The sequence below is a fragment of the Tubulanus polymorphus genome, chromosome 5, assembly GCF_964204645.1.
Source record: "Tubulanus polymorphus chromosome 5, tnTubPoly1.2, whole genome shotgun sequence".
Taxonomy (NCBI): Eukaryota; Metazoa; Nemertea; class Palaeonemertea; order Tubulaniformes; family Tubulanidae; genus Tubulanus; species Tubulanus polymorphus.
Window position 1 is genome coordinate 1,548,428 of NC_134029.1, and position 11,072 is coordinate 1,559,499.

At 36.1% G+C, this 11,072-nt stretch overlaps 1 protein-coding gene across 1 annotated transcript; it reads left to right on the top strand.

Annotated features, from left to right (window-relative positions):
• The first annotated feature begins 8 nt into the window (after window positions 1–8).
• Window positions 9–7,711, top strand: LOC141906501 (kinesin-like protein KIF13A). Its single transcript, XM_074795827.1, has 20 exons — window positions 9–175; window positions 433–549; window positions 634–681; window positions 891–974; window positions 1,570–1,632; window positions 1,708–1,782; window positions 1,866–1,945; window positions 2,321–2,440; window positions 2,818–3,055; window positions 3,196–3,333; window positions 3,402–3,509; window positions 3,621–3,725; window positions 4,239–4,328; window positions 4,408–4,504; window positions 4,677–4,819; window positions 4,901–5,062; window positions 5,141–5,242; window positions 5,315–5,419; window positions 5,907–6,057; window positions 6,894–7,711. Exons 1-20 carry the CDS (start codon window positions 173–175, stop codon window positions 6,965–6,967), a joined length of 2,103 nt encoding a protein of 700 aa, XP_074651928.1. The 5' UTR covers window positions 9–172; the 3' UTR covers window positions 6,968–7,711.
• The last annotated feature ends 3,361 nt before the right edge of the window (window positions 7,712–11,072 follow it).

The window sequence follows — 11,072 nt, forward strand, 5'->3', positions numbered from 1 at the left end:
ATGGCGGACACTAAACTTCCGGTCCAATAACATCGGATTATAAAGATTATCCGATTATCCCGTTAAATTAATTACTGTTAATTAATCAGGGTAGCAGCAGCAGCAGCAGAGTAACACCGCTCAATTCAGTAGATCTATCGGTCGTTTCACGAATATAGACCGACTGGACATTATGGTAAATACCACCTCAAACAAGTCAAAATAATGACGACACTGTCAGACTGACAACATAAACAAAAAATTTTTTTTTAAATTATTGATGAAAAAAAACAATGTCAATGATATACTCTTCCTGCTCTTTCTCCACGGACCCACTCAGCATGAATTTAAGGATAACAATTCAAACAATTGCCCTACTACGCTTAGACTTTTTCATGAAACTGAACCTCAGCATTGTCATTCAGAACGTAAAAAAATGTTCTATTTTTTTAGCCATCGATTAAAGTTGTCTCCGTGGTTCGACCGTTCACAGAAGCTGAAGAGAATAAAGCAGCGAAACGAGCTGTAAAAATATCCGGTGATAAAACAACCGTTGAATTCGGTGGAAAGGTCACTATTCGATTCAAAAGTCTTTATTACTTTCTTCAAGTATATACAACATCCAGTGACACTGATTCAATTCTCTTCTTTTAGGAACAAACATTCGCTTTAGATGGTGGATACTCCTGGGATGCAAAATTGGTAAGTTCAATGTATAATATAATCAATATTCTATTTGCCCTCTGTTTTATTCTATTACTATCTGGAAAGTCTGTTGAGATGTTTTTGTATGAAAAAAACTGACTTTTAATGAAAATTATTCTTAAAATATTATTATTATAATTATCTATTTTCATTTGAGTCATTTCCAGTTAAAAAACATTTTACTCTCAAAGTTGTTTTTTTTTCAGGGTCAAATTTTCAAGGAATGTTGTGAACCATTGGTTCTAAAAGCTTTAGATGGAAATAATGTGACAATAGTTGCTTTCGGTGCAGTACGTTCTTTTTTAAACCCATTCTAATAATTCAAATATAAAATGTAATGTGAACTTTTAGGAGCCATTCGTACAGTTGTTGTGTGTATATAAAATTTCGTTGATTTTAGAATTGCAAGAACCTGTAATTTCAAGCTTAAAAATTTTGTATGTACATGTGGTTTGTGAATGGTCCCTTGTTGCAATATTTGAAATTAGGGAAATGGAATGTTAACTCAGGTTAGGCCTAAGTTTGACTAATGTGTTAGAAAGTTCAAATGTTTTAACTGTCAAACTTTCCCAAGAACTCGGCATCAACCACAAAAAGACCCTTTATCTTCACCAGTTTTGGTTAAGATTTGACTCAAGGTTTTTAAAATCCAATCTACCTATTAATCTTCAGAACTGTAATGATTAGATAGATGATTTATCTCATCTTAAAAAAGAACATTTTTATTATCTATTTCAATGTGTTTTTGCAGCCTAACTTTTATTGTAAACTGCATTTAGATGTAAATGCCTATTATCATAATCATTTATCAAAACATTATATCTTCAAATCTTAACTGACGACTATCAAACTGGATCTTAGTGTCTATTGTTTGTTTAAATTCAGACAGGAAGTGGTAAAAGTGTTCTGTTGCACGGAACTGAAGAAAATCCAGGAATTATTCCATCAGTAAGTCTACAACAGCAGTGAAACTACATACAGTTATTCTCAATTAACTCACAATCTGCACACATTCTCTTACAGTTGAATCAAAGTTTGTTCAAATCGATCGATGGAACTTCGTCAAAACAATTTTTCGTTACAATCTCGTTTGTTGAGGTAATCTTTTATTCTTTTTCATAAAAAATGAAATCTGAAACTAAATCAGATGTGAAATGAAGATTTCTCTTGGATAATTTCAGATACTCGAAAATAAAATGACTGATTTGTTGAATCCACATACCAATATAATGAAACTACGTGAACACGCTCAACTGGGAATGTAAGATATTCTCTTCTATACGATATGTATACAGTGTCTATCAGTGAAACTTTCTGCTATAAAGTTGTTGTGATTGTGATGATCATTTTGTTGACAACTTATCTATGATGACTTACACAAATTATGACTCAAAAATAGAGATAACTTTCACAATGTGTTGACTTGATTAAAGCGAGTTTGACAGTACAACAACTGAAATCCCACAATAACTCGGCCAAAGATGTTAAGTTCATGAAAGGAATAACAGCCATCATCAGGCGTACTGATGAGTACTCAAGAACTTAACACTGGTTGAATTATTGTAGGATTTCTCATGTATTCATCTTACACGAGTATTGTGTATCTTCTGGATTGTACAATTAATCTGTGTTGTAGATTTGTAGATGGACTGTGTGAACTGGTAGTTCGAAGTGAAGACGATATTTCGAGGCTTTATCAACAGGGAAACCGAGCTAGAAAGATGGGAGCTCCGGATATCCGCTCTCACAAACAAAGGTAAAATCAACCACTCTCAATATGAGGGACACTCAGCCTTATGAAAAGAATATTTTCCTTTGGTCTTCTGAAAAACTATGGCAATTTTTAGGGCAACTTTTCCACACGCAACTAAAAGAGCAGCATGAGATTTGGGCTTGTATGCCACTGCCTACATTCTCTTTACTGTCAGCCAAGTGGCTGGAGATTGCATAAGGATTTCATAACTTCCCAGATCCCCGTTTTGGTTTGTGCATAATTGCTCTGCGTGGATACAAATTGCCATTTAACTTTGCCCTTTTCGTGTCTTTATGCTTCTGTTTTCAGTAGAAACATATTTTTTTGTGGAATTTTAATCAGCGTTTAAACTGCTGATTTGTAATATTTTGATTGTTTAGATCACAAGCTGTGTTTAGTATAACAGTTGAACAGCGGGATGTAAGAAGCAGTAAAGTAGGTGTGAAGTCAGTAATTCGACTGGTTGATCTGGCAGGAATAGAGAATACTGACGCTGACAGTCCCGACGACGCTAACAGTATGGGAGTGATGCTCGATGTTATCAAATGTCTCGGAGATCCAAAGAAAAAGGGTGGACATATACCTTACAGGAATTCCTGTATCACTAGACTTCTGCAGGTACAGTAGACTTAGCTTTCTAAATTTGGCCCTACAGTAAAAATTAAACTGTAGTGTTACAACATCAGAAATTAACTAATTTTAATTCTGTGCTCCGGAACTGAGTCTTGTTCGTAATGATTGTTGAATTGTTATTATAGGATTCGTTTGGTGGAAATGCGTTAACGTTGATGTTTGCGATGTTATCTCCTGCAAGTCTCAGCTATCAGGAGTCTCTCAACACGCTGCAGTTCGCTCAATTCACCAGAAACATCAAGAATTCACCGAAAGTGAACCTAGTAAGAATATTGCTAATATTGAATATAACTGCTGTATGATTGTCGCTGATCGCTGGTTTCTATTTTAGAGCGAAGTTGAACATATAATTCACAGTTTAAGAGAAGAAATCACGCGTCTTCGAAATAAACTCAATAATTCAGCGACGATGACTAAAGATGACGTTCTGACTCTTGAGGTATGGTAGGCTACCAGGACACAGCTCGTCAAACCCAACTCACAACTGTGCAACTAGATCCTGTTAATTATCGATCAGAGTCCAATTCTCTCAATTTAGTTCTATTTGCAGGACATGATTCAAGATTTACAAATTGCCAAACGTCAAACTTGGGAGGAGAAAGAGAAACTGTCTGAACAGTTCGAAGAAGAAAGGAAAACAAATCTTGCCAATCGGGTAAAAATAGATACTATTGTGATATTCTTATACAGTAGAACCCCGATTTATTGACCTTGGATGTAACGATTTATCGGTTATTACAAACCTAGAATTTTGTCCGAAATTTTGATGATTTTATCCTGGATATAACAAACTACCGGTTTCAACGAATATGTTTTCATTTGTTGAATTGAGGTAGAGAGAATCCCACAATGTTAAGGAAAAACTCCGAAAATGTAACTTTGAGATAGTAGTTTATTCAACGTTTCAATTATATCCTAATTATTAGTAATAGTCATCTTCAGGCATTATTCCTGAAGATGACTATTAGGATATAATCTAAACGTTGAATAAACTACTATCTCGAAGTTTCATTTTCGGACTTTTTCCTTATCATTGTGGGATTCTCTCTACATCGCGTTAACACGGAGATAATGTTCTATCAATCGTGATGTTGAATTGAGGTTTCACTGTATCAACTTTATGAATGTTGTGTTATTTGTACTGATTAACGGCTTGTGTCAACGACAGGGAATATTAGAATGGGTGATGGATTCGATGAACAAAGGAAATAAAGAACTACAGGAAAAACTGCTATTACTACAGAAAGAAAAAGATCAGGTAAAAATAGTGCATCAGTAACGTAGACGACTCTGCAGTTGACAACAGCTAACTCTGGGACAATTCATTGAAATTTTAGTTGACGTTGGCCTATAAGGAAAAACGTAAAGAACTCGATGAAATGAAGGACGACCTGCAAAAAAAGATTACAGATTATTCCAAACTTACGGAAAGTGGTAAGAAAATTATTCTGATTAAATCTACATATCAACGGTTCATTGCTCAAAAGCTTGTTTGAGTTATACAGTGGATAACAAACTAGCATGAAACGTTATTGCTACCACAATAAGTAATACTTAAACCAACGGCGCCAGAGGAACCGGTTTCAGATATGTATTGAAATTTCAGGCAAAGCATCCGAAAAAGAAACGAAACAGAAAGTAGCTACAATTCACGAATTGAAGGAGAAATTACGCAACGAAACGGAAGATATAAAACTGATGAAACATCGTCTGCGTGAAATACAAGAAAAACAACGAGCTGAGAAAGACGTACGCGCTGCTCGATTACCGGTATTCCTTGCCTAAAATATCAGAAGAGTTTTTTGATGCGAATGTCCGACGTTTTTGTAGGATGCAAACAGTCAGAATGTTCTGTTGAAAGGTAACATGGAACTGAGACAGAAAGTGATGGAAGAAGAAAGACTACGATTCGAAAAAGAGAATAAACTGCTGGTAGCAGAAGAATTAGAGAGGATGAAACTTGAAGTTGATAATGAAAAAGCTGAAATTCAGGTATATAGACTAAAGGGTCAGAGATACAGTCGGTTTGTATTGTGAGATTTTCATGTAAATGTGTTTGCTTTTATTCAGCTTTTGGCTGCGGAAGGGAAAAAATATTCCACTGAGGAAGGGTCGGCCTTACAGATGGATCTGGTTGATCTGAAAGCTGAAAGAAGCGTGATTACATTACAGGTTTGTTCGATAAAATGATTTGAACAATTAAACACATTGTCTTGAATAAATGTATTCGTGTTTTTATATCAGTTGGAAGTGATACAAAAGGAAAAAGAACATTTGTTGAAGGAACTGAATGAAGTTTACAAACAACAAAAAGAGGAACTTGAAATTCAACAATTACAACATTTCCAGGTAAAGAAAACAGATTGAAGACGAGCTGCATTAGCCTGGTGTGAAATCAGTAAATCTGATAAGTCGCAGTACGTTGTAGGTTCACTTGATTTCGTTAAAAATACGAGCTTTCGCTACTAGAGTGTAGTATCTTCATCAGATAGTAGATGAGTGTGATTTATTTACCAGGACCCAGTTCTACAGTCGTGAGTTAGAGTTAACTCTGAGTTAAAGTTAGTTCATTTTCAATGTTTTAACCCAGAGTCAAATCTTAACTCAGAACTGTGGAACTGGACCCTGATGAAGCTCTACACGTACTATGCACTAGCAGCAAAAATAAATAAATAAGAATCCTCTTCATGTATTTTTGCTAGCAGTGCTAGCTTGTGTTTTTGATAGAATCTACATTAAGTGCTATGAATCTTCACGTTATTAAACGATCCCAGCGCTTCGGCGATTCTTCAGATTTCCAGTTCCTTTCATTGATACTCGTTTCATTTTTAATCAGACTTTCAGAAATTATCGTGAAATGTTCGAGGAGCAGAAAGCGACGATTGAACAACGTTATCGTAATTTACTCAACGATTCGATACAGGACGCGATATTTCTCTCAACTAGAAACAATGAACTCACGCAGGAAAATATCGATCTCAAACAACGTAAGCGTTAACTCCACATACACTGTGTACACTATAATAATATAATAATAATAATAATATAAGTTTATTTCTTTACTAAAGAGTACTTCTACACTGTAAACCATAGTAAAGAAAAAGGACAAAAAGGGGGTATACTTTTAATGAAAAAAGTCTAATGCCCTGCGGAATGATTGGACATGAAGTTAAACACAAGTATAATATTAATACAATCCTGTTATATGTCTTTTCAAATTCTGCCATAAGATTACTCATCACATTGCTGAAGTCATCTCTATTCTTGAATCTCAATTCAATTTACTAAATGTGTGAATCGTCATTTGGGAAAGTCGTTAAATAGAACGATGATCTCAACTACGGCGACTTTAACCAAGTTCATTCCATTATCAATATCTATTTGACTGTTTAGTCACGATCACACAGAGATGATTTGGCTCGGGTTAAAGTGGCCCGAAACAAACCCAAGTGAATGAATTTTGCCCATGTTCAATAAGAGAGCGCGTTCATACATAAATGACATCAAAACAATGCCATGGCCTGTGAGGAGAGTCACTTCCAGAACCGACTAGCACCCCCACGGAATAATTTCACCTATGCTAGAATTTGGCACTGGCCTGGTCTGACGTTTTTATTTTGGCCAAATTTGGCCCCCTTCAAACTGGCACGGACCCATTTATAGCGCCAGTGTGACTTGTTGTCCTGGGTCGAAAAAGGTTGTGTGATCGCGACTTACGTGAACAGCACCAGTAGAGACCAGCTGGATCTCTTTCAATGTTCTGTTGTCTGGGACTGGAAGAAAATAATCTCATTATCATTTCACTGTGGTTTTCTATTTTTAGAATTGGCAGTAATGAAAGATCAAATAAGTCAACTGGGTGGTCGTGTACCGATCATTGGAGATAGTACCGTCTAAAATCATTCCAGTTTACTCAGCATTGCTCTGTATTTTCGAGTAGAACGATGTCTTATCCAAATCGATAACATTTGAAAATGGTTCTGTTATAAGGAGGTGTTTATTTATTCCATTCACTACATGTATATCAATATTTATTTTAGATAATAGAAATAGCAGTAATCTGCAGTAAACCTCATCTATCTCCGGGCAAACTGGAACCACTTAATCAGTCAAGGTTTAGGATCAAAGATAGAGTATCAGAAAATGTTTTCTGAATTAGTCAAAAGTCCAAGTATAGGCGAGGTTAACTGTAGAATGAGTTTCAAGTAGCTTTGAATAAGTCTGTGACTCGCACACAGTAGATTATCTCAGTATTAATTCACTACAATCAGAATATGATTTATAACCTACATAAGTCTAATTTCTGTTTGAATAACAGATTGATGACATAGTGCAATAATACGTGATCTCGCAATCTATAATGAATTGTTCATACCGGTTTTCAATCAATTGATCATTTGAAACTGTAATTATAAAGATGATGAAGGTCGTTGATTTATTTTCAGTCGTGACGTTTTTCTAAAATTCTTGATAATTGTTCATTCACTGCCGGTCAGTGTTTATTTACTGTATCACGATAAATCAAATAATAATTATTTACCTAAATAATATGTTTATAACTTAAACACAATGTTTCATGCTGGATCATGATTTAATAATTAATATATTTATCTAATCAATCGTTAATTTAAATAAAAAGTATATCACATTAGTAAAAGATTCGTTCTTCGTTAAATCTGTTTTTTAAGTGGCCATTTTTATTGCCTGTTCTTCATTCCAAAAGGGATATTTTTCAACTGAAAAAGCAGGGGTCTTGAAACAAGTTTTTTCCATGGATTTTAAGATGACTTAAGATATTGAAGTATAGTATATATATATTATAGTTCATCCCAATAAACTGATCCAATGTGGCGGGAAGTAATCCTCATGCCTGACATAAGTTGCGTGGCTAATCCTTGTATAGTGCCATTAGCTAACCAGGCCGCCCACCAACCGAATGTACCAGACGACATGATTACGTGGTCACAAGATGATAATATAGCCATGTCTAAAGCCAGATCTTTCGCTTTAGAAAAAACCAAATTCGCAGTTTTATTGGATAGATTTCATATTGAATGGGACAGGCAACCAGTCTATACCGTGGCAATCTCGATGCCATCAGGTTCGAATCCCTCCCTGGGGGAGGATGGGCAAAAATCCTCTACTTTTCAACTTCAAGTGAAGAGCTCGTGATTTCAGCGTGTAAATCCAACAAACGATACATCAATGAAGCACAACATCTTATATTTTGTTCATAACCAGATTCATCAAATGAACGTATTCTGAGCGTAGGAGAGCAAAATTTGCAGGTCAGGGGCGACTGGCAGGGTCGGGCTATGGGTAATTTACTGGTAGGGTCGGGCTATGGGGTGATTAACTGGAAGGTTGGAATCATGGGTGATTTACTGCTGAATAGAGGATGTACACTAGGGGTGTCCCGGGTTTGAAACCTAGTAATTACTGACACTGATTCAGAGTGGTCCTGATGCTGATTAGATGATGTACAGGGGTGTCCCGGGTTCGAACCCAGTAATTACTGATAATGATTCAGAGTGGTCCAGATGCTGAATAGAGGATGTACAGGGGTGTCCCGGGTTCAAACCCAGTAATTACTGACACTGATTCAGAGTGGTCCTGATGCTAAATAGAGGATGTACAGGGTTGTCCCGGGTTCGAACCCAGTAATTACTGATACTGATTCAGAGTGGTCCAGATGCTGAATAGAGGATGTACAGGGGTGTCCCGGGTTTGAAACCCAGTAATTACTGACAATGATTCAGAGTGGTCCAGATGCTGAATAAAGGATGTACAGGGGTGTCCCGGGTTCGAACCCAGTAATTACTGATACTGATTCAGAGTGGTCCAGATGCTGGATAAAGGATGTACCGTGGATTAGCAGATTTTTCATACACTAATGTGAATTGTCTCTGGCAACCAAGAGTCTACTGCCAGAGTCAGTTCGTGTTAGTTTATGCAAATCCAAGCATAGTGAATCTTAAGAATCGGCAGAACATAGCATCACAACCACTGACTAGCGAACTAATTAAGTTAAGAGTAGCTAATTAACTAAACAAACAAAGAGTTTCTAACAATTATATTTACTCTCATACAACAATTATACGAAATGCCAGGTGTGCTCGAGGAATTATAACTTAAGATCCTCAAACACGTGGACTGTATTTCAAAAACAGTCCAACCATGGACGTATACACTATAAACTAGAGTTTATACGTCCATGGTCCAAGCATAGACTCTAAAAGAGAAACGTCTATAGCACACCACCATGGACTCTAAACTGTGAGAGTGCATGGCTCCCCGCACTAAAACCAGAGATAAACCTGGCCGAATACCCTGGAAAGCGTACGATTTAATAAATCGTTTACCTGGCCGGCCGCCTATCTACCTTAGACCTTACATTACTTTTTTAAAAATCATGATCAAGCTAACCATAACAGACGCGGCAGATAGAAATTAACTGATTACAAATTTCATTTATTTATGAAATGACCCGGCCGATCAGGAAAAACAAGGTATTATCATTAGCCTTTTAATGACTAAGATTATCCAAAATATAAGATTACTAGCTTTTAATATCACATATGCTACATCATGGAAGGTATTTCAAGGTTTTATTCGCCAAAAACATTTCCACTGCAACTGATTCATACGATTTGAATCAATAGGAAAATAACAAAATTACACACAGAAATTGTAAACCTTGATCCATAAAACACCAACAATTAGGACTAGTCTGAATGTCTAAGACTATTAATTTGACAATTCATGAAGTCACTGGGCATAAGTGACACTTGGTTATTTCATGAAATATGAAGCATTCAATCATATCAACTATTCAAATGACAATGTAAGAGAGATTTAAGATATTCTGTTTTACAAAAAAAACTGCATAACATATCTTCAACATATAAACATTAAAACTGGACATAAAACAAATTCACTCGCTCAAATAATCAATCTCTGATTTCATTTCATTAACATTATTTTTACAAGAAAACTGAAATTTTGCAAACTTTGCTTTGTATTCAAGGAATTATCATGTAAGTTCTTCATCAACAAATGGGTGAACTGTATTCGAAAAACATAAACAAATTAAAACCATAGATAAAACCAACAGATTCACTCTGGAAAGCTTGAGATTAACTAATCAACTAATCAATCTTTATTTTCATTAACATTATTTTACAAGATAACTAGAGTTTTGCCAACTTTGACTGAGATTTTCAAACATTATCAACGTTATTTTCTCCACATTGTTTCGTTTAATGAAAAGTATTTTGAAGGTTTTTTAATTAAGATATATTGAGTATCATGATATAGATATTGTTCAACTTTCCATATGAATATAGCTTGGTAAATTACAAATAACTGATTGCTAAAGTATCTACAAGAACACGCGCCAGCATGGCCAGTAGCCAGCTGAACAATATCGTAGAACTTTAAGGCCACTGGAGATAAATTACTTGATTCTCCTCAACAACTACTCTCCGAATTTAGCGCCGCCTGTTTTTAGGCGTTTTTCCATAGTAGAATTGTCCATTGCACCTACTTGTCAGTCATGCTCCGTGTCACATGGAAGCGAATGCGTTCACGGCTTTAAACTGATTAAAATATTTATTTGCGAAAAAATGTCTAGCGTGTGAGAATTACAAGTGGAAGGAAAAGGCTACTTCATGTATTTCTAGTCAATGGAGCAAAGCCATTAGGTTAGTATTGACAAGAAGCTCCAACCCGGAGCGCTTCCCTGTTAGCGTTCAAACATTATGTAGACTGGATACCGGTCTCTATCTTCAATTAGACCGGTTACCGGTTATTCGCGAATAGAGTAAAAGATCTCAGCGGGGCGTTATACTTCATTTAGAAAGAAGGCCAGCCTCTTCAGTAGGTAACTAACTGGGATCGATACCGACCTTAGCGACCGGACCCCTGGCAAGCGAGGATGGCCAAGGCCGGCACGCGCCGCCGCGTATATGCATTAATTAAAATATTGCTTGGGATTCGAACC

Bases quoted from the DNA above. Each gene is read 5' to 3' on its own strand.
- LOC141906501 (XM_074795827.1), top strand. The intron at 4,329-4,407 runs GTAAAAATAGTG...TTGAAATTTTAG, and splicing joins TACAGAAAGAAAAAGATCAG to TTGACGTTGGCCTATAAGGA. The intron at 5,243-5,314 runs GTTTGTTCGATA...TTTTTATATCAG, and splicing joins GAAGCGTGATTACATTACAG to TTGGAAGTGATACAAAAGGA.